A 26941-nucleotide genomic window follows, 5' to 3' on the forward strand; every position below is an offset into this window, starting at 1 on the left:
ATGTTTCTTAACCCAGTATATGGCCAGGCACGGTGGCTCATGGCTACAGTCCCCTAGCACTTTGGGTGGCTGAGGCTTGAGGCCAGGAGTTCAAGACCAGCCTGGTCATCATAGTGAGACTGTCTCTTCTAAAACTAAAAAAAATAATAAAGAGTGCAGCAACATGCACCTGTAATCCCAGCTACTTGGGAGACTGAGGGAGCAGGATCGCTTGAGCCCAGGAGTATAAGGCTGCAGTGAGCTATGACTGTACCACTGCACTCCAGCCTGGGCAACAGGGCAAAACCCTGTCTCAAAAAATAAAACAAAATGAAATAAATACAGTATATAAAATCACTAAGAGATACACATACTATTTTTTTGTTTTGTTTTGCTTTTTTCCTAAGTCAGACTTATTTTTGACATTAGGACTAATTTTATTTTTTTAAACATCATGATTAGAGAACATACATTTCTTTATGTCTTTTTTCAATTTATTTCCCATTTACTGTTCTATGTTCTTGCCTTACACAAAGTTACAGGGAACCCAAATATGTGGAGATTCATATATTTCATTGTTTTAAACTCTGGATTTCTGCCAGCAGAGGTATTTTACCACAGACTATAGTTTGACTTCTCTCTATAATACTGATTACTACAGAGCAGGTATTTGCAAGCTATGACTCCTGGGTTAGATCTCTGCCAAATGCCAATTTTTGAAATGAACCTTAGGCTAAGAAAAGTTTTTACATTGTTAAATGTAATATTTTAAATGGTCATATAGGTACCTACCATAATGGGCTACATTTTGTCTCCTGGCCAACCAAGTCTAAAATACTTATGATATGGCTCTTTAGGAGTAAGTCTGCTGCTCTGCTATAGACTCCCAGTTACATTTATACAGACTTGCTGTAGTTAATGAGAAGAGCATTCCATTTAAAAATATCTATGTTAGTTGTTAAGGTCTTCATTTTCTAAGACATTTCCTTCTCATGCTTGATCTCAGCCCAAAAATGAAAACCTGGGTCATTTATTTAACCAAATTATAAGAAAGCAAATTTTTTTAAAAATCATTACTCTGTATTGCAAGGAACTGTTCTGATATTTTTAGTAAATGTGTGTCAGAAATGACTTAGCTATAAAGCTTTTTAAAGTTTCATTTTAAAAATTAAATTTGGGACAAAAACTATATAGTTCTTTATATAAAGTACAGAATAAGTATACACTTTTATAATATTTAATTTTAGGATCATTTCTCCACTCCAACTAAACTAATATTGACTGGGCTTTGCAAATGGCAGCATGGAGGGAACTTTAAGACATACATCCTTTTAGGTGGGCCTTTCATCCATGTGTGCAATGTATCCTTGGAGTCTAGGAACCAAATATGATTTTTACAACAGAGCTTCACAACCCTTAGTCTCTTAGGAAACAGAAATTCTCCAAAATCATATGCCTAATTACAAGCTGGTAAGTGATTCTTTTCATGTTCTTAAGAAGCAAAATCTCTTAAACTTTCTCTCTTTAGAATAAAAGTCAAATAAATTGAGAAGTAAGATAAACTGGCAGGAGTGTCAATGATGAAGAGCCCTTAGAAAGGTGCAGAAATATTAAAAGTATACTTTTTTACAGTTGTTCAAGATTAAATCAGGATGGTACCAATAAAGTTAACAATTATAAAAAATGAGATAAAAGTCAGAGGAAATATTTACACCATTTACAAATTTTTTGGTAAAGAGCTAGAAAATAATGCAAATCTCAAAGGAAAATTAATGTAATTGTTACTCTAATCACTTTCTAGTTACCTCAGTATACACATCTTTATACACACACACACACACACAAAATTGTATTTACTTTCATATATTAAATGTGTCCTATGTTCCTATAAGTGGCTTGGGTATTCTCTCTCCTTCATAAATAATTAAGTTTCTTGAAGGATAAGAATTTTATCATTCTTCTGTTACTCTTCAGGAAGTTTACTACTGTATCTCACAAAACAAAATACCATGTAGGACCAACATAGGCTAAATACTCAAATGAGTGTACAGAATATTAAATAATCTTTAATTTTTAAAATGCAGGGAACTAAATATGATCCCAGAGTGGTTTCAAATCCGGATCTAATCCTGAGAGTATGAATTCAAGAGTATATGCATGAAGTGGGATCAATTCCAGGCTGTTTGTTGTCACTGATTATCTCTCTTCTAAAAGATTCTGCTGGTCCAGTTCAGCACCTGAGTTTCCTTGGGTCAATGAGGTTACTGGGAACCAACTTTGTGACAGATCTAAACACTAAAAGAATCCCTAAAACATATAAATCATCTGAGGATTACGAAGATGATAAAGCTCTATAGAAAGATTACAGTTTCTGTATTCTCCAGGACCCACCCTCCCTCAAATCCTTCTTTCTCATTAATGTTACAGTACTGTGTTTCAAAAAACAAAACTCCTTAGGTCTAGAATACAAAAACCCTTTGCTTAGCACCTAAGTTTCCTCAGCTATAAAGCAGGCTTGGTATTAGTGTCATAAGTAGCCTGCACAGAAGCTGCTAAATAGTTACGATTTTCTCAAAGTGTCTAATATCCATAAAAAACATTACGAGAAACTGGGCACTTAAATTTTATTTTCAATTATGACCTCAGTATCATGTTCTACTACTTAAATATAGAAAAATAAGACATTAGCTCATTTACATAAATGGAAGGCCATAAAGGTACAAGCTTAATTAAATTATAGAATCTAGCTCTCAACCCTGGGTTTTGGAAATTATCAGTTTGATTTTCAAATTGTGCTAAGCTTGCTAAGCTCATCTGCATATATTAAGTGGTAATACCATTCTAAGGAACTCTCTCTGGGTATGGAAAGAAATAGAACCAAGGCTTACTTGCCTAAAATATATATTAAGAATGTTCAAGATTAATGTGTACAGGTAAAGAGAAGATGTTTGATTAATCTCTAAGTATAAATATGGGAGGAAATTCTTGGTTCTTATCTACAAAAAAAGTACCATGGCAAAGTAAACATTTCCCAAATATGACTAAAGGAAGAAACATACCCTTTCATAGTTAAAAAAAGGCAGTTCCCCTGAACTGCAAGCTATCCTCTTCAGGATTTTTGCCTGTTTTCTGTCAGTCTGTATCCCTAGAGGCATTTTTACTATAATTCTTTTAAAAATTAAAGGGGCCTCATAGACTATCTTGATTGTTTAATACAGCTATCATTTAATTAAGTGCTATTAATATGAGCCAGGTCACATCATGATTGACTGACTGATAGATACGTTTTTAAATTTGTGCAATAATTTTAGATAATCATAACCCTATTTTATAGATAAGGAAACTGAATCTTTAAGAGTCATTAAGTAATTTGAATGAAAAAACATTGCTGGTAGGTGGTGAAACCAGTACTCAAACCCATCATTATGTTCTTGACTATAAGTGGTAAATTAATCTTTCATTGTATTTTTCAGTTGACAGATACTTTAGCGTATCTTATAAACAGCAATATATTGAGCATATAAAATGTGATTTCAAATAGAATCTCACTCCGTTGTAAACTAGGATTTTAAGATTAAAACTAGGTTCTCTGAAAGAAGACAGAACTTACAATGAGATATCATAGCACTAATAACAGAAATAGTTTTCCATAAGTATGAAATGCAGTATACTTTAAAAATTTATTTTATCTCCCACAAAAGAAAATATATCCTTGTGATCACATAAAATATAGAAAAACTATATAAACATGTTGGCAATTCAATTTTTTATTGCTGCTACAGTATTTATTTAGTGTAATTTTTCATTTTCTAAATTCAGTCACTAAGTTTAGTAGAAATCAAAGAAAAACAGTGTTTCCAAACACAGAACTACTAACACACTACCTTAATCCAGGGTCAATAGAAAAGCAGGAAAAAATTAACATTAAAACCAAAGCAAAACTGATAGAGGCCTGGATATCTACAAGATAATCTGAGAGCTAAGTATAACCTTGACTTCATAAATAACCTGTGGGTCATTCTTAACCTTGTTTTCTCTTGATCTGTAAATTCAGAAGCAGGTCTCAGTGCTAGAGATAAGGAGAATGAAGACTTTTTATTTCCCTATTAATGTACAGTGCTCAAAAAATATAATACATAAAATCATTTACAGTAAACTGTAAAGTTTCTTTAGGTTTATATGAAAAAGACACTCTTAGAGGAAGCAACTGTCAAAAAGGGAGAGATTCCCTTACATGACTTCAAACAAATCCTCGTGAAATACATTTTTTATAGTTCATGTTAATTAAAAATTTACCAACCTATCACCAGGTCCTGCTCGATACCTTGCACCTGGGATCAGGACTGGGTCATCATCACTGTCATCTGTGTCCTGAAGAGCAGAGTCCCTGGTGGATGTTTCTTCATGAGCTGAAGGCCCGATGGCTTCTGTTTGGAACTGAGGCTCAGGATTGTTATTTTCATTGGTAGCACTCTCAGTGCTAGTCTGATCTGAAGTTTCTGGTTCCTTGGCTTTTTCAGATGAAGTAGATTCTTCTGGAACCCCACAAGAGCTATCAAGATTGAGGTCATTTCTTTCTCCTGAGTTGGAATCCGATGGCTTGTCTGTGAACTTATCTGATTGTGCTGTCAGAAAATAAAGTTGTATGTAACAGGTAGTAAAGTGGGCAATATTAATTATTTAACCTAACTTAGGAGCTGACAAACACATTCTACTATGACATCTAATTCCTCTATAAGAGGAGGAAAATTCCACAACACATTTGGACATGGTCTCTAACTCTAGAGAGATTAACACAGATTAAGGCTTTTTATTTTCTCACACAAAGCAATTATCTAAAGGGAGCAACTCACTTATATTGATATGGTTCTGAACTGGGTTTTCTGCAGATACTCCTTCCTGATATTTTGTCACATCCTCTGATGATTCTTCAGGAGTTTCTGTAAATAAACCAAATTACAGTCACCCCTTGGTATCCATGAGGGATTAGTTCTAAAATCGCTGAAAATACCAAAATCTGTAGATCTTCAAGTCCCTCATATATAATGGCATAATATTTGTATATAACCTATGCATACCCTTCCTTATGCTGTAAATCATTTCTATATTACTTATAATACCTAATACAATGTAAATGCTATGTAAACAGTTACTACACTGTTATTTTTAAATCTGTGTTCCTTTTTATTGTCATATTGTTATTTTGGGAGAGAGTATTTCCATGGAATCTATGGGCATGTGGGGCCAAATGTACCATTAAATCCAGATTTTTTTAGAAAAGTAAACATCAACTTAATACTCCAGCTTTCCTATGGATAAACGGTTCTTAACCCTTTCTGAGTCATAGGAACCTTTAACATTCAGCTAAAACCTCCCCTCAGTACAAGGCAAATATGTATTTGAACACAAAATTGTACAAACACTATCATCGATGGATGGGCCCACTGCTTCTTCCTAAAGTCCAGGCATTGGGCTTCATTAACTCTATGTGCAGAATCTCTGTTTTAGACTATCCCTTACAGCTGAAATTACTTGATCCTGCATTTTACTAAGCTTCCCAAAATCTAAACTTAAAACTGAGCATTTTTCTGCCTCTCTATCACGTACTTGGTAAAATCTAAACTATTATGAACAAGAAGTCAAGCTAACCATACTATAAATTCTGTTTTGGCCATTGAAAATACTTAATTCTGGAATTTAACTGTCAGATGCATGAAGGATCAGTCTTTAACATTCCTTATTGGACATTTGCTTACCAGATAGCTGTCTTACACATATTTAATTTTAAACTCTGTTATACTAAGGTACTTATACATTTATAAGAAATATAATTCATTTGTTCCTTCATGTATCAAGCATTTATTGAACATCTACTGTGTTCTAGTCTCTGTGCCAGACATTAAATTTCATGTCATTGTCATATAAAAATATTCTACTAGAAAAGGGATCTGAAAAACCCCCTAAGTGGCACTTCAGGTATTAAATAGATTCACTCGTAACCTGTTTAGATTCTACTTCTTTTTCCCCCTCTATAAACCACACACACAATCAAAACAGATACAGTGGATTTCACTGCTAGGTATAAAAATGAAAAAGATTAATTCAAACTAACATTTATATCTCATCCATTTACAGTATGATGAATAATTATCCTGGCCACTGTGTCCACAAAGAGGACTATGCTTCACTGTATCTCCTCATTTTAACTGCTTAAGGTCCCCATCTTTTGGATCTGCTATCAGTTTTAACAGCTGGACTACAGAAGCAAAAGTAATTTATTAAAAACAAGAAACAAAAATACAGCATCGAAGGGAACAGAAAAGTAGGTAAACATCCAATGTTGGGGTTTTATAACAACAAAAGCAAAATAACATCTTACTTGTTTCACTGTCTCCTTCTGGGGGTTGCACTGAGCTCTGTGGGACCAAAGATTCCTCCTGACCCTCAGATTTGCAATGGCTCCCAATTCCTCTAGAACTTGACGCTATACTGCTCCTATCATCAAAACAAGATAAGTGATTCCACCAAAAAGTTAATAAATACAATCTTTTAGGATAATTTTTGTATTTTACAACTAGAGAGGTAGACCAAAAAATTCACAATACAAGTAAAATGTAGGATTTATTACTTAAATAGCATTTGTAAACATCATTTCAAACAAATCGAGATGACTATCACAACACACTTTACTCTTGGAAAAAAGATTTAAAAATATAAAGGGATGGCTTCTTCACTGTTTGGATCCTTCTATTATCTAGTATGTATTTCTACATGTCTCTGTATTGAGTTTTAAGTGAACTACATTGTCACCTTTCTTGTCTTCACTACAGGTGGTTCACCATATCCAAATCCTTAATGGTTACACAGATTTTTATGATACGCCCTTAGACTCTGTTATTCCAGGCTACTTTAAAAATTAATACTTGAACAAAAGCCTGGCCAGTTCTTTGATCTTTTGAACTGCTCCCTGTGGATCACTTCCAGTTCTGATCTGCTGTTCAGATATGGTAGGTGACTGAGCATCATAGTTCTGAAGAAGGACAGGGTAACATTTTCTGCTTCAGTTTTAATACTCACCTGATGATGACCATAGTTCTATTAGCATTTCTGGCTATAGCAGAATACAAGGCCAATTTTTAAAGAAATAATTTTCAATGAGTATTCTGTGACAAATCATGGCATATGTGTAAGAAGAGGACTGAATGAGAAAGAGGACATGTATAACAATCTGACTGAGATTTAAATTAAATTCATAGAAACGCAACAATTCTTTAAGTTTAAAATAAATGTAAACAAGAAAAAAAGTAAGATTTACAGTAACTTAAAAAACACTAATTATAGACAAATACCAGTAACTCAATAAACAATACAAACTATTGGACTTTTCGCCATGACAAAAACTCTTTTAGGCTGATTGCAGAAGTCAATTTGACTTAAAAAAAAAAGAGAGAGTACATATATAATATTATTTAAGTAAAACTGTATATTCATATGGGTGTATATATGCAGAGAAACATGTCAGGAAGGCTATGCACTTGTGTTGAGTGTCATGTCAGTAGGATTACCACAGGTAAATTTTTTACACTGAATTTTGTGTGTGTGTGTGTGAGTGTGTGATAAACCTGTATTTCTTTTAAATCAGAAAGGAATATACAGCTATTTTGGCAAAGAAAAGCTAATGTGGTATATATATATTTATTTTTTCCATTGAGAAAGCTATGATTCAGGCATGAATAAAACGCTCATTGTATACATTATGATAATTAAAATAAAAAAGGAACAGAGACATATTAGTGGAAAAGACACAGTAACCAAGTAAATATATTTAACATATGTTAATATGGCATTTTAAATCACACAGAAATAAAAAGATTGTTCAATAAATGGTAATGAGACAAGAAAACAGCCATGTAGTAAAACCAAAGCTATGGCTTCACATTATACTTTCTGGGAAAATAAATTCTAGAAGGAATATATAGTTTTTGATACCAAATTATAGAAAATATGAGAGGAATATAAGAAGAACCTTTTCCCTTAATTCTAGGAATAACAAGGCTTTCCTATGCATGCTATCACAGGCAGAAACCATAAGGCAAAACCACTGTAAGTAAACTGAAAAACAAACACCAAATTGGGAAAAATATTTGCAACAAATGAAAGACAAATGGTATAACCCTCATGTAATTCTATAACAAATAAATAGCTCTAATAATGCAATAAGAAAAGGATAAAACACCATAGTAGAAAACTGGGCAACGTATCTGAAAGACAACTTACAAAAGATGAGAACTGTAGCTAACAATCACTGATGGCCTTCTCAGGTGCCAATCAAGGTGCTAGTAAGTGCTATGTACTTTCTCTGCATGATCTCATTAAATCTACATACTAAACCTATGAAGTATGTTCTATTAAATATGCCCATTTTCAAGGGAGAAAACTGAGATTTAGAGAGGTTCAAAAACTTGTCAATTTCAGTCCAAGCTCTTAGCATGTTCTATTGCCTCATCTGTTACCAAAGAAAAAATAAAAGCAAGACACAATCCTGGTATAGATGAAAAAGACTGTATACTTTTTTTTTTTAGTTCTGCCTGTTTGTTTGTTTTACAATGAATGTTGAATACTTGTATAATAATAAAAAATGCGAACTGCTTTTCTGACAAAGAAATTGATGAACGAGAATATAGTTCATGGTCAGTTTTTAGAGAAGGAAAAGTAGCATTCAAAAGAAGAATGGGACTAATGGTTTTCTCTAAAAAAAAAAAATGTCAAAAAGTTCAGACAAGATTCTTCAGAAGACGCCAGCTCCTTGTATACAGAATCATGAGAATGGAAAAGACGTGATAAGTATGATGACCTACTGTCATCTTAAATTATGTATTAAGAAAAAGGGTCACAAACATCACGATTTTTAAATGGTCAGGCACTAAGACTTATAAAGAAGTCCTACTGGCTGCACCTTCAAATATATATCTAGAATCCAATCATTTTTTTTTTTTTAACCACCTCCACTGCTCCCATTCTTGTCTAAGCCACCACCACCTCTAACCTTTCTTACTACCATAGTTTTTTAACTGTCCTTCTGGTTTATACCAATGGCATATGCTCAACGCAATAACCAGAAATAACCTTTTCCTTTTAAATATCCTCCTCAATTTCCTGGCAGACCTTATCTACTACTCCTGTCTCCACTGCTCACTCCACTCCAGCTACACTGGACTTCTTAAGATCCTTGAACATACTAGGTCTGATGCATCTGCTTCAGAGTCTTTCTACTGGTTTTCTCTCTGCCCCAAATGCTTTTCCCCTAGATATATATATATATGTGGCTCACTCCTTCTCACTCTTCAAGTGACATTTTGCCCAAATGTCACCTTCTCAATGATGCCTAGGTTTTCCAATCACCTTTACCTGCTCTATTTTCCTCCATTGTACTTAGTACCTTCTAACATACTATATGGTACACTTATTTATTATGTTTATAGTAAACTTCCTCCACCTAGAATGTAAGTTCCAATAAGGCAGGGGTTTAAGTACTTTTTTTCACTGATGTATTTCCAATGTCTAGAATAGTCCCAGGAACATAGAAGATATCCAACAGTATGTTAAGATCCTACTTAATCAAATATTTTAATATAAAATACATACATACATACATAAACACAAATGGAAACCAGTGAATTTAAATAAAAGTAATATCACATATCAACACACAGTTCATTACATATTAAGACAATATATAACTATATTATATTACATATAATATATTATAGCAACATAACATGATCATATATTAATATACAATTAAATATTAAATATATTAATATATTAATTGTGAATAATTAATATATTGGTCATTAAACAATTGGTATAATTATATACTAACAAATATATAACTACATCATATATTAAGAAATACTATATCAATATATTAACTAATATATTACTATTTCTAAATTTAAATTAAAAATTTTGTATGCTCTATCAATTGGTCATGAGACAGTGGGAAAAAGTATAAAAAGCTTACATAACTTGCTTTTCTTAAATGTAAAATTTCATTAGATTAATGAGCAATAAATATGATCAGAAACATTATTAAAGAGAAGCTATATGACCATTAAATAAAAAGTTCAACCTTACTAGTAATCAGTTAAATAAATACTAAAAGTATTTTTAAATCAAATATAGAAGTTAAAAATAAATAAATATATTGAACACTAGCCTGGAGACAGTAAGTCATATACTTCCATATGTGCCTAGAAGGACTACAGTAAGTAAAGATTCTTTTGGAAATAACTTGGCAATATCTTTTAATCTAGATATAGTTCATTTCTGAAATATCTCTCAAATAAATAAACTTGAAGGCAGGAAAAAGCTTTATAAACAAAGATATTCATTAAAGCCTTATTTGGTAAAAAATGGTAAACAAATTTACAGCCCAATTAAAGGAAAATGGCTAAGTAAACTACAGTACATCTACTTGATGGACTATTACACAGCTAGTAAAATAATATATATTAAAATTAAGTAACATGGGAATATATTATAAAGTTAAGTCAAACAAATGCAGGGGGGAACACAGTATATTATCACTAAAATTATATTCTAAAACTCAAAACAAAAATCATACATATACACCTACCTAGGACCACAACTGCAAAAAGTCCCAAAATGTTAAGTTTATATTTTTGCACTAATTTTAATTATCAATTATTAGTAGTATTATCTTTTGCATTTTCTATCAAAAGAAATATTCTAGGATGAGCAACATTGGCATCATCTGGAAAGTTTTTAAAAATGCAAATTCTCAGACCTCCACCCTAAACCTAATTCTGAGAGTGGGGTCCAGTAATACGCATTTTAAAGAGCTCTCCCAGTGATTCTGAGGCACACTCAAGTTTGAGAACCAATACCTTATAGCAAAGCAAAACATAAAGATGACAAAGATGACAAAGTGTTAAAAATTGAAATCTAATACAATCCTACAAAACGGCTAAGAACATCTTTACAAAAATATTAACTTACCATTCATCTGTAAAGTTCAGTTTTATTGTGCTTGTAGTTGTTCCTTCTGTGCTGTAGTGCAAACTTAAAACTGGTTCACCTGTCCCTGGTTTGGGGCTCAGCTTTTCATTATTGTTATCTGAAAATTGTGTTTAAAACATTTGAAAAAGTCTCTGAAACCAGTAAAAAGATGACATTTCCTAAAATTTATAAAACTTATATTAGGTTGTCCTTGTCATAATTCTTTTTTCACATCTGTTATGGGTTTCATTTAAAGTTTGAAGGCAAGTGTTGTAGAAATACTCTTTATATTTCAAAGTAGCACTGCATCAAATTCTAGCTTTGTGTACATGACTCCCTTTGATTCAGATGGAAATCACACACATTGAGAACCATATTTAGTCATTAGGGGAATCAAAAAGTATTAACATGCAATGACATAGTTACAAACTGGTACCCTTACTTAATAGAATGCTCGTAATTCCTCAGTTGCTTGAGCATCAGTAACTACTTTTGGCTCCTTCAGAAACACTGCGATGTAAGATACAAGGGCTCTGTGAAAAACGGTTTGGCAAAAACTGTGCTACCATGAAACGTTATCAAATTCCTTCTGTTCTTTCAAACTCACAGATTTATAATTTAGGGAGGAATCACAGTTTGCACTTCATGGGGGAAAGGCTGGTATTTACTGTGCTTTGATATTTTCTAAAATACACTTTGTTGTAATATATTTTGGTATATTTCCGTTTCTCTTCCTGACTAATCTTACAAGGAATTTGTTTAATTGTGGAAATAGCAATTTCATTTTAAGAACCTACAGATGATGTCTACAATACACATCTATCTCGGTGTATGAAATCTTTTTTAAATGATGAAATCAAGAAAGTCTACACAAATGAAAGTATTTAAAGCTACCTTCCCCACCTCCCAGAAGAATACATGGAAATTCAAAGACATAATTAAACAGAGCTTTACGTATTTTTCATTTTATGATGAACAGTTTGGGAAACATTAAAATACATAGGGAATACAAATGGATCCATAATCAAACATGATACGTTTCTGCCAGTTGCCTGCAGAAAGAAAACTCTTCTGTGAGATAATCTTTTTCCTTGACACCAGTTCGACTGATTTAATACTAAAAATAACTTCTCTTGAAAAATAACAACAATCACTATTTCATAAAAGCAAATTTACTTAGGGTTTTTTTTATTATTGGATCTACTTTCTATTGCAATGAAGGACTTACATATTTTTTCATTCGTCTGGAAGATGTTGGAGCACACATTAAGAGAATCTCAGCTGGGCTCAGTGGTGGGAGGAACCCTTAAGCCCAGGAGTTCGAGTTGAGTCTGGGTGAGACCCCATCTCAAAAAAAAAAGGGGGAAGGGGGCGGAGAATCTCATAGAACCTCTGTTCTAGCCTTTATTCTGTGAGAGGACAATTAACAAGACTTCAAATACAGAAATGCAGTAGAAAAGTATTCCACAAGCGTCAAGCTGGTAACAAAACTTAGTATCAATTCTCCTGTCTTAATTTCCAACTCATGAGAAATCCTGTCCTACAGAATTGCTATTTGAAAATAATATGAATTATAAACCTGACATCCCAAATGGTAAAGTCATTTTGTTTCTGCACTACTTTTGTTATGATTATATCTTTGATTGAAACAACTCCTAGAAATAAATTAATAACCCATTCCAACTGTCAAAGATTTAGTATTACATTCAGTGTTTTGGAGGAGGTATTTTACCAAATCGCAATCTAATAAAGAACTGAATTAATAGACCTTTAGCTTACAGAAATGTATTAAGGAAACATCTGCCCTATCCTTTACCCTCTTTCAAAAACTTGCTGTTTGCTAGTCATTTGTCCACAGTTTTCTCTTATTCTTTAGTTATGTTACTGAGATTTTTGTTTCATCACTGCTGTCTTTAGCTTCTGGAATAGACGGGAACAGATAGCTAAAGGCTGGATGATTGGATGATTAAGGAAACTGAGAGGAACAGTTGGGGTTAGTTTTTTCATTTTCTCTCTCAGTATTTTATAAAGTTTTTGTTATTTATTTTTCTTTTAAGGTAAAGATGGTATAGAAAACAAAAGCAGGTGTGAGAGAAGTGTGAGACTGAATTTTTCAGATCCACCTTGATTACAGTTAAGACTTAAGTTATGAGAAGCCTTGTGGAATTTAAATGATATATGAAAACTTTCCTTTTGAGGAAAATTAAAGAGACAGTTATAGATATCTACATGCTATGACTATAGGAATATATTACAGTAAACAAACAACTATTAAGAGATCAGAACAGAGCACAAAACATTTTTATACAGGTTCCCCACCACAAGCAAGCAGCTTTCTAAGATGGTTAATGATCATTAAAACCTTCCTCCTACAGTATCTACTACAAAGTTTGTTGTTTTTATTTTTTTGAGACAGAGGCTCTTTTTGTTGCCCAGACTGGAGTGCAAAGGCGTGATCTCAGCTCACTGCAACCTCCGCCTCCCGGGTTCCAGCGATTCTCCTGCCTCAAGGTCGAGAGTAGCTGGGGTTATAGGTGCCCGCCACCATACCTGGCTAATTTTTGTATTTTAAGAGGGATGGGGTTTTACCATGTTGGCCAGGCTGGTCTTGAACTCCTGACCTCAAGTGATCCACCCGCCTCGGCCTCCCAAAGTGCTGGGATTACAGGCATAAGCCACCATGCCCGGCCTACAGAGTTCTTATTTGATCTCTCAGGAATATAATCTACATATTATAAAATATGTAAAATATTGGTAATATTCATTTAATCATAAAATGATTATAGTTGAATTTGTTCATTTAAGTTGTTAATGAATTCGTTAGCCTTGTGTAAAACTAGCCTGTTACTATAAAAAATAACATGAACTCTTCTGTTAGTCACAAAAACTTCAGATCCCCGAATGCAGTTATTTCCTTATAGCCTACACTTAAGTAAACAGTGTCTCTGGCAGAAACACAACACAATGAAGAACCTGGTTTCTTCAATCGCAAGTTGTTTTGTTTTTGTTTTTGTTTTGAGACAGAGTCTCACTCCATCGTCCAGGTTGGAGTGCGGTGGCAAAATCATGGCTCACTGCAGCCTTGATTTCCCAGGCTAAGGTGATTCTCCCACCTCAGCCTCCTGAGTAGCTGGGACTGTAGGCACATGCCATCACACCCAGCTAGTTTTTTGTAGCTTTTGTAGAAACAGGGTTTTGTCATGTTGCCCAGGCTGGTATTCAACTCCTGAGCTCAAGCAATCCGTCTGCCTTAGCCTCTCAAAGTGCTGGGAGTACAGGTGTGAGCCCCTGCACTTAGCCTAACTGCAGTATTAATGACAGTATATATTCCAAGGTTTAAATTCATTTCCTAGCCTTTTCCCATTTCACTGTCCTTCTTTAATTCTAGTTTGCTTGGTCATATACAGCCTATCAGGTTACATTTTCTCAGGAATTAGGATTCCTGGACTACTAATGAATGCATTCACTATTTGTGATAAAATACATATTCTAAACTACAAATGTCTAAGAAAAATCTACTTTAATGATTTTAAAAATTAAATATTTTTACTTTATTTGAAAAAGAAAGTAACTATTTAAATGTTCCCTAACTTCTCTGTCAACAGTTGGATCAGCAAAAACATTCTAAAACTGTATTTTTCAAAGTCTTATTTACATAATGCACAGATATATATATAACATAGAAATATGTTGCTTAAAAGGTAGATTTTTATTTAAAACCCTTAAGGTTTAGAACTTCATCTAAATACACAAACAGCTTTATGTAGAAAGCCATCATATTAATAACTGTGATTTATTGAGCATTAGTGAATATATATCAATTGTAAATATATGTGTGCCAAAATATATACATTTCTTTAAAAAAACCTTTGTAATCAGTATTGTCATCTCCATTTTACAGATGATGAACTGATAACAATAAGTTTAATTTTTTCTCTAGTTACAGAGATTTCCTCCCCTATCCCATCCTTTCCATAGACAGGGTCTTGCTCTATCACCCAGGGTGGTGTGGTAGCACCTTCATAGCTCACTGCAGTCTCAAACTCCTGGGATCAAGTGAACCTTCTGCCTCAGCCTCCCAAGTAGCTATGATTGCAGGTGTGTGTCACCATGCCCAACTTCTTTTTTTATGTTTTGTAGAGATGGAGTCTCGCTATGCTGCCCAGGCTGGTCTTGAACTCCTGGCCTCAAGTGATCCTCCTTCCTCAGTACTCCAAAGTGTTGGGATTACAGGTGTGGGTCACTGTGCCCGGCTGAGGTTTCTTTTTATAAGAAGTTTCTACTTAATATACAATCTTAGAAATAATCTAACTACAAAGACAAAAATAAGATTACTTAGATAAGTAACTATTTTAATTAAGAAATATCAATTGTTGGTGTTGTTACTCTTCAGAAATAAATAATTCATATCAACAACATTAATAACTGGTAAGAGTTCTGGTAGCCAAAATTACCACTTTGGCATTATAGTATAGGAAAACTATGTTATATCTTCTTTTAGGGCACTTAAGAAACTGAACTATTTCTTCCTCTAAAAACATTACAGGAGAAAATTTCTTTATAGTGTGCTCAGCGCACACACACAATATAGTGGGGGAAAAAAATCCCTTTTAACTTGTTCAACACTGCTAAGTTTTTAGAGAGCCATTCTATATTGCTCAGTAATTATGGTTATTAAGAATAACTGATGACATCAGCAACTTAGAGTGGTCTCTATGGAGGCAAATTACCATTTGAAACACAGGCTTCAGAAGCACAGAAATAATCACATAAACATCAGGATAAAATACTGTAAAAGACTTCATTTTTGGGGATTAGAAGTGAAAAGTCCATAACTTGATATTCGGGAAACCAACTTAAAAGATCCTTTTCAGAAAAGCTACTAGAGACTTTTCAGGATAATGCATTGGCTCAGAAAAAAAAATTCAGAATGAGCTGAAATATAATTTGAAAGCAGTTTCCTTGAACTGCTATGTATTTAATTAGGTATCTTTCAAGTCTTTTGCATAAGAATCACAAAGTAACTATTATTTGTAATGCACACACTGTGAAATGATTTAATCTGTACATTTCCACTAGGAAATTATAATAACGAAAGTTTCTAAAAAATGCTCAAAGACATACAAAAAAAGTGTGATAACCATAGTAAAAAAAAATACGCTGAGTATTTTGTATATTTAAATATTGTTCAAAATGTTGCTATAGATCTAAATATCCAAATACTGATATGGATGTTCAGACTTTAAACTCGGATACCCCTGGATAATCTATCTCATATGTAAATCTAAACCAAATATTCAAAATGAAGATAATTAACTAGGTACAGCAACAATAATTTCTTTAGAACCCCGTGCCCAACATTTTTCTCTGCTGCTGGGTCACTATTATAACTTTATAATCACACATTAATTAACTATAGTAGTTTAGATAAGCTGTGGACTATATGAAAATAAAATACTTTACCTAATGAGTTTTCTATTGTATAAAGATGCGTGTATGATTATATAATGATATCCTATTTCCCATTCCATTATACCAAATATTTTTTTTTTCTTTTAGGTCACAATACTGTATTGTATACTTGAAATTTACTAAGAGGGTAGATATTGTGCATTTTTTTAAATTATACTTTAAGTTCTAGGGTACATGTGCATAACGTGCAGGTTTGTTACATATGTATACTTGTGCTATGTTGGTGTGCTGCACCCATCAACTTGTCAGCACCCATCAACTCGTCATTTACATCAGGTATAACTCCCAATGCAATCCCTCCCCCCTGCCCGCAATAGGCCCCAGCGTGTGATGTTCCCCTTCCCGAGTCCAAGTGATCTCATTGTTCAGTTCCCACTTATAGGTGAGAACATGTGGTGTTCATACCAAATATTTTTTAAAAACCAAAGTTAGATGGAAATAAAACATACGGTGAAATATTCTGAAAAAATAATAAAGCTTAACTATCTCCCCACATTTTGCACTCCAACTTACTAGACTTGTAGAGAAAAGGCAAATTTCTCAACCACAGTTTTTAAACCGATGCAAAATTTTCCATTTAGGTCAGGGAATCCACAATTTTTCTGTAGATTCCAGATTAGAGGATCTCCAATTCTCCTTCCAACTATTTGTATAAGGAAGTATATCTGGATTCAAAGTGGAAATGCTGCTTCTAGCAGTAGACTGCTAACAGAGAAGATCTATCTACCCTATAGATAATTGTGAGGCAATGCATTTCATTCTAAAAAATGAGTGCTTACACTAGTGCAAATCTGGATTTATAAAATAGAAGTGATATTATGTAAGCCAAAACGAAACAAAGTGCAACTTTAGTACAGATATTTATTAGGAAGTCCAATCTCTCTAATCTTTTTAACATTCAATCAAATTTTCTTCTGGCAATCACAACTCAACTCTATGTCAATTATAATAATTTTAACCCAAGAACTTTTTTCATGACATAACGTAGAAGTGTGAATTGAACTTAAACATGTGATTTGGATACATTTAGACTGAAAATTGTGGTTGGTTCCACATTCCTACCAGTATTTAGAATTTATGGGTTGAAATGTGGTAGCCATTTAACCTTTGCTTCCTTTTCTCCTACTTCAGAACCAGTAGTTTTATAGACCTCTATTCATAAACGTCTCCTATTCCTATTTCACTTTCAGTCTAGGGGGAGAACAGTATAGAATGAAAATAAGTAAATATGCCCACGCCATGTGGCACGTGAGCCCTGCCAAAATCCTTTTCCAGTATTTCCTTTCATGACTGTTTCCTTGGGTATACTCTCCTTTACCGGAAAAAAAAAAAAAAATCTAATCTGCCTATCATAAATAACACTCTCATTTTGTAGATAAATTAACAAGTTAAAATGTGACTTCCAGATGAAAACAAATGAGGTAGACAGCTTAGGAGAACACTCCCTTTAACCACTTCCCCTTCCAGTTACTGTCCTCCTAGCTTATTGTTTTGAATTGCTTTTCTTCTCATTTCCATTTTTTCATCTCCTGCTCTAAAATCTGGCCTCTGTCTCTGTCACTCTAGTGAAAGTGTTCTACGAATGGGGCTCAATCCCCACATTGACTAACTTAGGGGATAATTTTTTTGGAGCCAATTTACTTGACCTTTCAGCAGGACTCCAGCAGACAACACTCTTGTATTTGAAAATTTCTTTTGATCACAAGACACCACGCTGTTCTATGCCACCATCCACCTCTCTAGTTGCTCCTTCTCTATCTCCTTTACCAGCTCTTTGCTGGCAAAATCTTTTAATTTTATCATTTTTCTGATTTTTCTTGAGATGTGTTAGCTCTTTTACTCTGTCCTCATCTTTCTACTTTCATCCTAGTTAATTCCATCTACTTCATGGCTTCTTAACATTTGTATGCAAAAAATCTCCCAAATTTCTTTCTTGAGCTCAGATATCTTTTCTGAGCTCCATATCTACATAATCAACTACCCAACCAATTTTCACCTTGAGTATCTCATACAGATAACTCAAACTCAATATATTCAAAACCGAGTTCATGATCACCTACCCCTACAAGTCCCTGCCCATGCTTTATCTCTTTTCCAGGGTTACCTGTTTAAGAGAATAACCATCCACTTAGTTGTGCTCAATCAAAATATGAGCTACTCTTGCAGTGGTTGAAAAAGTCACCTGTTAATATCCATCAGTACCTCCCACAAAGCACCACAAATAAATGTATAACCTAAGTAAAAACAGTGTATTTGTTTTACAAAAGATTTAAGACACAAGTCCTGCCCTCTCCAGACTGCTATTTATTACTAAACTATCTTCATAAGAAAATTCTGAAGTTGTTACTGCAACTTACACTCTGGATTCCTCCTCAATCCTGTCTCATTCAATCTACCACCAAGTCCTGTTTATTCTACATCCTAAATATTTCTTGAATCTCTTCACATCTCTCCTACCTTACTTTTATCACCAGATCAAAATCTCTGTTACCAGGAGAACTTTCTAAGTGATTTAGTCTCTAATCAATTCTCCATACTCCATTCAGAGTATCAGGCCATAGTCATACTCCCTAATTTAAACACTTCATTAGCTTCCCTCTGTTCTTAAAATAAAAATGCCAAACCTAAAATGTCCAAAAAGTCACTTTGTCCTGCATAGTAGGATTCTCCTAATCATCCTGTATGTGGCATCTGAGGCTCTGCACATGCTATTCACACTTCCCTCTACTCATGCTCCTTCACCTAACTTATTCAGGCTCACCTTCCAGATCTCAGCTTAATGTCTCTTCCTCAGGAATGCCTTATTTGACCCTCAACCGGAGGGAATAAAGGCCCACTCTCCTACGTTCCACACTGTACCCTGCTATTTCCCCTTCCTTTCATAACACTCATCACACTTCTATTTAATTTTCCATCCATCTTTACTGTTAGATCAGGCAAAGCAAGTGGTTATGATCACTGATGCCAGAGCCAGACCGCCTGCGTTTGAGATACATTTCTAACGCTTACTAGCTGTGTGCAACCTTAGACATGTTTCTTAACCACCCTTTGCCTCAGTTCCCTCATCTGAAAAACGGGGGTAATAACAGTAATGGTTGTGGTAAGGATTAAGTAAATTAACATATAAAAAATTTGCTTCAAGCAATGGTTGCTACAAAGAAAATGTAGTATTAACTGTCAATGTTGTTGTTGCTGTTGTTATTATAAATCAACTCAATGCTCCCAGTACAGAAGACAGTAGTGTTATTCATTCATGCACCCTAGTACCTATCCCAGTACTTGACACAAGGTAGGTAGGCATTTACATATCAGTTGAATTAATGAAGTATAGACATACAAATATGGCTCCACCACTTATTTCACTCATCTTTACATATTTCTCGGAGTCTTAGTTTCTTCATTAGTAAAATTAAGATAATTCACCTCATTATTAGCACAAATTAGATGATGCATGTTAAATTCTTAACACAGTGCTAGTCACAAAAAACTCAATAAATGTCAGTTATTTTTATGATAGACAATTCTAAGTTAAAAAACAAACTGGAGATATAGGTTTGATCAGCAGAAGGGTAGAACAAATGTGCATATGCAACAAAAATTAAATAGGGTTTAACTTCCAAAAGATCAAATACATCATTAACTGGAACAATCAAGACCTAGTAGTTGGGGATAGGAAGAAATCAGTTACTTCATTCCAGATAACTAAGTGATAACTAGTTCTAAGGAATACAAAGAATTTAGAATGAAATTTTATTTCACTAACTTACTATTTCACAAGAATTTAAAATATACTATTTACGGATGTATTCCAGTGTGGTGAATATTGAATTTATATTCTTATTAATAGAGCAAGCTTCAATCACTAGATATTTAATAAAAATTAGAATTGTCAATATAAGTTTAAAACAATATTAGATAATAGTACTAAAATGAAATTTCAATTTGGTGACAGTATATAATCTTAAGGTAATACATATTTAATGCATGGCAGATCCAACTTTTCCATTTCTCAATCTATCTTAGTAGAATTAGTAAAATCTGTTTCCCTGGTTTTTGATTATTCACTAGTCTCCTATAGATGAGTGTTTTACAAACATCAAAGATAGTCAGTTTAAATAAAATGATACATAGTGGAAAATTAGCATTTATAGTTTTCATACCTACAAATTAGTGTTTATATTTCTTTAAATCTAGAACAGAAAATTAGTGCCTTCAGATGCACAATTGCCTACAGACATAAGTTTCAAATTTGATGGCACTGTCAACTTTCACTTAATGGAATCACTGTAAAGAAGAGAAAGCAACTTGTTTCATTCATGGCCAAAACCTAAAACTCAGACAAAACAACTTTCTTGTATCCTCTCAAAAGTTAACTGTTCTCAAAAGAACAATTATAGATTATTTTTGCTGTTGTTATTTTTTAAAATAAAATAAGGGGGAAATTGCTGGCCTACATACTTTTAAAAGGAAAATTTTGTAAGTTTTAATAATACAAACAAGGTAAGAGAAATATGTCAGAAAAGAATTTTTCCTCTTATAATAGAGATAAAAAGGAAAACTAAAACTACCCATTAAAATATATTGTTCAAACTAAACAAGATGCATGATGGACATTATTGTGCTTATTCAAATAGAATTTCACTTTAGGCATAATTAGCACAGAAAGGCCATCAATGCGTTTACACACAACTCCAAATTTGGAGAACACTGGAAATTATTATAACAGGATACAATTAATAACAATGTGCATGTTATACATTTATTTCCCTACAATTTCATTTCTTAAAAAAAAGTAAAACTATTAAGACAACCATGGAGCTGCATTAATGAATAAAGATTCAGGCTAAATAAACTTCTGTCAAACTGTGATTTTGTTAAAAATTCAGGATAAATAAGCAAAGACACTAGTTGCACTAAACGAGCAAAGTACTGTGTATACAATTATTCAAAGAAAAAATTTTCTTCAGTAAGCAAGTCCATTAAAATTTTTAAAAATTTTATCAGTAACATTTTTGTCCTTGGTAATCCTTCCAAATAAAGAAATCTATGAAAATGCTATGGAAAATTAAACAACATACAAAATCACTTGGGTACCTGGAAGATGGTGAAGAAATATTTTGCGACATAAATATAAAACTGAACTATCAATTTTTAAAAAGCATTCATGTTTCATTAAAAGTATGAAAAAAAATTTAAAATATGCTTAAATAATCATTAGAGATAAATTCAAAAAGGAAACTTATTAAATGTACTACTTTTTTCCATTCTCCATGGTAAAACTGAGAACAAGAATCTTGGTAAAGGTTAAAATTTTGAAAAAATTTTCAAAAAAATTTGAAAATAATTTTGAAAATTTGTAAAGTGTGTCTGGAGAAATCCACTATCCCTTACAACTTGAACAAACAATCTATTTACTCTATAAACATGCTCAGTTTTGAACCTACCACCACCTATACCTGACATTATCTTTGCTCTATCTTTCAATTCTTAATTGAGCTTATGAAAAGAGACATACCAAAGTCTCTACCTTTAGTCCCCAAAATGTTCTCCTCAAACTACTACTATCTGGCTTCTGCTTCCACTACATCATATCTCAGACTAAAATGTCAAAGCAATCACGCGGCCAAATTTAAAAAATGATTTATCAGACCTTTTGGGAGTTGGTATCATTGCTTCACAAGGCATTACTAACCTGTCCCTCCTTGCACTTCTTTTCTCCTGGCTTTGCATATGGCATTCTTTCTGCCCTGCATACTTCTCTGATCATTCCTGTTTGGTCTCATTAGCTAGATCTTTTTCTCTACTTGCCCCTGTAGTACAGACTCCACTCTTCTCACAATATCCTCTTTTTCTAGACAATCTCATCCACTCCCAAGGTTTCAACTGCTATCTATAAACTGATGATTCCTTATCTTTATCTCTACCTCAGACTACTTTGGTGACTTCCAGCATCATACAGCCATCCAACCATCTACAAGATTTCTCCATGTGGATATCCAAAGACACTTCAAACTTAACATTTAAAAAAATCTCACATACTTTCTTCTCCCCTGAAATCAGCTGTTCCTCCTAAAATCTCTATCTTGGCTGATGGTTCATTATCACCCTATCAAGACACCTGGATATCATACTCTCATTCATTCCTAACTTATCAGTCTCAAAGTCCCATGAATTCAACCTTTCAACTGTTTTTAAAATCTGTTCATTCCCACTTCTCACCACTATTGCCTTAGGTTGGATGCCTCATAATCTCTTAGGTGGACTATAACAATGGCCTCTTACATGTTCTTGGAATTTTCAATCTTACTCCTTCCAATCAATCATTTGTAATGTTGCCAAAATGATCTTTCCAATATGTAAATCTGATCACATTTCTCCCAAGCTGAAGTAATCCCTGCAGCTCTTACATAATTAATTGCTTAAAGTATTAATTTACTCACTCATTTAACAAATATTATTTACTACCTAACATATGATTTTAGTCATAGAGGAAATTATAGTAAATGAAAGTATTTAGAGAATATGCAGAAAGGTAGATACTAAACAATCCCCTAAATAAATGTATGATTACAAATTTGACAAATGCAGTGAAGAAAAATAACAAGTCACAAAGAAAAAGAGGAGACCTACTAGAGACTGTGAACTTATATTATTTTTGAGATAGTAATATTTCAGTGAGTTTAAAAAATGAGAAGTTGCTCAACAAAAAAGTAGTTTTGGTAGAGTGAACAGCATGTACAAGGGATCTGAAAGGGAAAGGAGGTTAGAGTGTTAAAAGAAATGAAAGTAAGTCTATTTGGCAAGAGCTTAGTGAATGATGGGATAGTGGCCTGAGACGAAATTAGAGATATAGAAATCAAGTCATGTAGGTTTTGTAAGCCAAGGTATGCCTTTCGGTTCTTTTGAAAGGCTATGGGAAGCAATTACAATGTTTTAGGCAGATGAATCACATGATTATATTTACATCTTAAAGTTTCATTGTGGCTGCTGGTAGAGAATAGACTATAGCCTGAGTGGATGTGAGAAGACTAGTAAAGGGATTATTCCATTAGTCTAGGAGAGACAAATGGTGGTGGGCAGTCTCTACTCACTTTTAGAAGTTATCTTTAGGTAATGGGAGCCGAAATGTGAAGTTCTTAGTACTTTAAAAGTTATAATGCTGATGAACAAAAAGGTATGTAAAAACTCAGGATTTAATTAATTAGATATATTTTCCACCATTAGAATATTTCTGCTCAGAGGTCTTATTACAAAGCTACATTTCTGATAGTCTACTACGGTGCAGCTTCTGTCAAAGCCACTCAATACTAACTTCTTACATAGCACCTCTACTTACATGATTAAAATGCATATCATACTTTACATAGCCAAAAAGATAAAGAACCACCTGATTTCTACTTCCAAGCTACTCAACACTAGTAAATAGCCTTACCATTTACCATACCCAGGCAATGATGTAAAAAATCTGGGAGTTAATCATAATTTTTCTCTTCCTCTCATATCCCACATCATAAGTAAATTAAGTATCAACTTAAATTGAATATAATATTCAACACTATGAAAACTATTGTATGTGATCAACTAGAATATAAATCTGGCTATAAAATCTCTGATAGTGATACATTATTTATATCCATATATCCTTAGGAAAAAAATCCTTTAATTATACAGTAGTTATAAACGGTAGTCTAAGTATGCTATAGTTGTGTTTTGCCTTAATTATTCTTCGTTGTTAATATCTCTGTAATAAACATATAAAATAAAACATGCTTAATTCCTTAGTTTGCAAATTAATTTACCAATTCATTTATTCTTTCTCAAGAACAGAAAACCTTATAGTAATACAGGTCATCTCAGGTCCATAAGGAATAATTTAAGATCAGAAATTCATCTCAAGTTCATAAGGAATAATTTTTCTTTTTTTTTTTTTGATACAGAGTCTCACTCTGCTACCCAAGCTGGAGTGCAGTGGCATAACCTTGGCTCACTGTAACCTCCACCTCTCAGGTTCAAGCGATTCTCCTGCCTCAGCCTCCTGAGTAGCTGGGAATACAGGCGTGGTCCACCATGTCCGGCTAATTTTTGTTTTTAGTAGAGACAGGGTTTCACCATGTTGGCCAGGTTAGTCTCGAACTCCTGACCTCAGGTGATCTGCCTGCCTCAGCCTCCAAAAGTGCTGGGAATACACGTGTGAGTCACTGCGCCTGGCCCCATAAGGAATAATTTAAGATCATAAGTACAAAAGAAGTTTTCTAATTCACTTTAAAATGAGTTTCTGAATATTTCTCTAAGACTATAGTTTAAATTAGATCTATTTCACACCAAATAAGTTCTACAGCAATATTTAATGTCTGCATTACTAGTGACATGAGTCATCTAAAATGTAAACTTTCAGTCAACCAAATCTTATGGCTTTAGTGCTAATTTAAAAAAAATGTTTTTGAAAGGAACATTTGTAAAATATATAAGTGCAATCATTTAGCTTTTTTTTTTTTTTTTTAAAAGAGATGGGGATCTCTGTCACCCAGGCTGGAGTGCAGTGGTACAATCACAGCTCACTGGATCCTTGAACTCCTGTGCTCAAGCAATCCTCCTACCTACCTCAGCCTCCCTATGAGCTGGGACTACAGGCATGCACCACCACACCCAGCTAATTAGTTTTTTTTGTTTTTTTTTTTTAAGAGACGGGGTCTCACTATATTGACCAGGCTGGTCTCAAATTTCCGGGCTCAAGCAATCCTCCCGCCCCAGCTTCCCAAGTAGCTGGGATTACAGGGGTATGCTACCATGTCCAGCAATCTGCCTTTTTAAATAGAGAAAGTGAATATCGTGTTAAGTTATTCTTAAAGACTTAACTACGATTGCTTATCATACTTTGTCACAATATATTTAAAATACTTCATTAAATCTGAGGTGAGACAGTAAACCATTTGCGCTAACACTAAATAGCCTTTTTAGTTTTTAAATAGTCTTCCTATCTCCAACCTTTTCAGATGTCCCTTCATGTCAGAATGTCTTCCTGTACTAATCCTTCTCTGTGCTGTATTTGATCTGCTAGTAATAAAGCCTGATAAATAAGTAACCTGTTTATTTCATGAGGCTCTATTCAAGGCTTGGAGATTGATTTTATACCTTTCCCACATTGAAAAGTACAAGTGGAAATGGGAGCTTCTGATTGATAGCTTTTGAGCTTACCTCTGGGTTTGTAACCATGTTCTTTAGTTAAAGCTATCAGGAATCTGGCTACCAGATAAGTGAGACATAAAACCAAGAATCATTACTAAAGCAATCTAGTAATATAGAATATTACTGTGTTTAAATAACTTATCCTACATAAGCAACAAGGTAGTGTTAACCTCACACGCAAAGTTCTACACAATTTTATGACAGATACCTAGAATTTTAAAAATGGATATAGTTTATGTCCATTACAATTTTGTTATAGGGAGAGAGTTCAAAGTTGGCATCAAGGGCCCAAGGTAGAAATTAACTTACGTAGAAAATAATTTGTGTAGGCCAAAAAGACCTTTTGTGTACAATACCACCTACTGTAATTTAGTCCACAAAATACTGACTGTAAGACCATAATCAAAATGAAATGCTATGAAAGGTGTGAGAAGGCTTAGTTTATGCATTGCAATAAAGCTATGGATGGATGGGCATAGCGCATCTCCTGTTGCACGCACCCTGTTGCTCATCAAGTGACATGGATCCGAGCTGTTTGTTAACCACAGAAGAAGGAGAATCTGAAACAAAAATGAGATTTCAACTTAAAAGTAAGCAGCAGAAAACTGCACAGCAATGTCATGATCATCTCTAAGCTTAAGAAACAAATGTATAAGGCTGGGGAATAGAAGTAAGTAATGTGGTGTGATTCCCAAGCAGTGAGTAAGCAGGGCCATGTGCTTAAGATGTTATTCCAGACAAGCAAATATTTAGTAACTTTGAGAATGACTTGAGAAACTATTCTTCTATTTCCATGCATACATCTTTTATCAAATTCATACAGCAGAGGCACAAGGTGCAAGGTAGATAAATTAGAAATGGGGTATCTAGTTCACTACACACAAGACTCCTTGCCCTTCTCAAACTCCCTCTCCAGCTCCTTAAGATGGTTTTCATCCTGCCTTGGAGGATTCGAAGCATGAAATGAAATGCTCCCTATACTCTGAGAGATGTTGTTTGTACTGTGGGCTGAACAAGGAGCTAACATCAAGATTTATACAAAGAAAATGGTTTATAGGAAAAATATTCAATGAGGTAATTACCATTACAGAAATGTGCATGACTTTAAAAACTCTACAGTATATTGTGCATATTAAAACTATACTATGTTAAAGGCTCAAGTTTCTTTAGAGTTACCTGGTGGGAAAAGGAAAAGAGAGACAAGGAGAAGGCTTAAAGATCTGGGCTTTACACTTTCTACCTTGGCTTCAAATAGAACAGCTTTGTTCTTATCTTTTTAATA

General features: G+C 33.7%; 1 protein-coding gene across 10 annotated transcripts in view; it reads right to left on the bottom strand.

Moving 5' to 3' along the window:
- Window positions 1–26941, bottom strand: part of DCAF6 (DDB1 and CUL4 associated factor 6) — a 140819-nt gene that overhangs the window by 24703 nt on the left and 89175 nt on the right. For 7 of the 10 annotated variants that reach the window (XM_037985999.2, XM_007989629.3, XM_007989631.3 and 4 more), the window contains 5 exons: window positions 26160–26219; window positions 11002–11119; window positions 6359–6474; window positions 4833–4919; window positions 4280–4604 (listed from right to left, as the gene is read on the bottom strand). In XM_037985999.2, the coding sequence (XP_037841927.2) occupies window positions 4280–4604; window positions 4833–4919; window positions 6359–6474; window positions 11002–11119; window positions 26160–26219 (706 nt within the window). The remainder of the gene's footprint in view (window positions 1–4279; window positions 4605–4832; window positions 4920–6358; window positions 6475–11001; window positions 11120–26159; window positions 26220–26941) is intronic. The other 3 variants (XM_037986001.2, XM_007989634.3, XM_007989633.3) reach the window with 1 other exon arrangement.

Source organism: Chlorocebus sabaeus, chromosome 25 (genome assembly GCF_047675955.1).
Source record: "Chlorocebus sabaeus isolate Y175 chromosome 25, mChlSab1.0.hap1, whole genome shotgun sequence".
Lineage (NCBI taxonomy): Eukaryota > Metazoa > Chordata > Mammalia > Primates > Cercopithecidae > Chlorocebus > Chlorocebus sabaeus.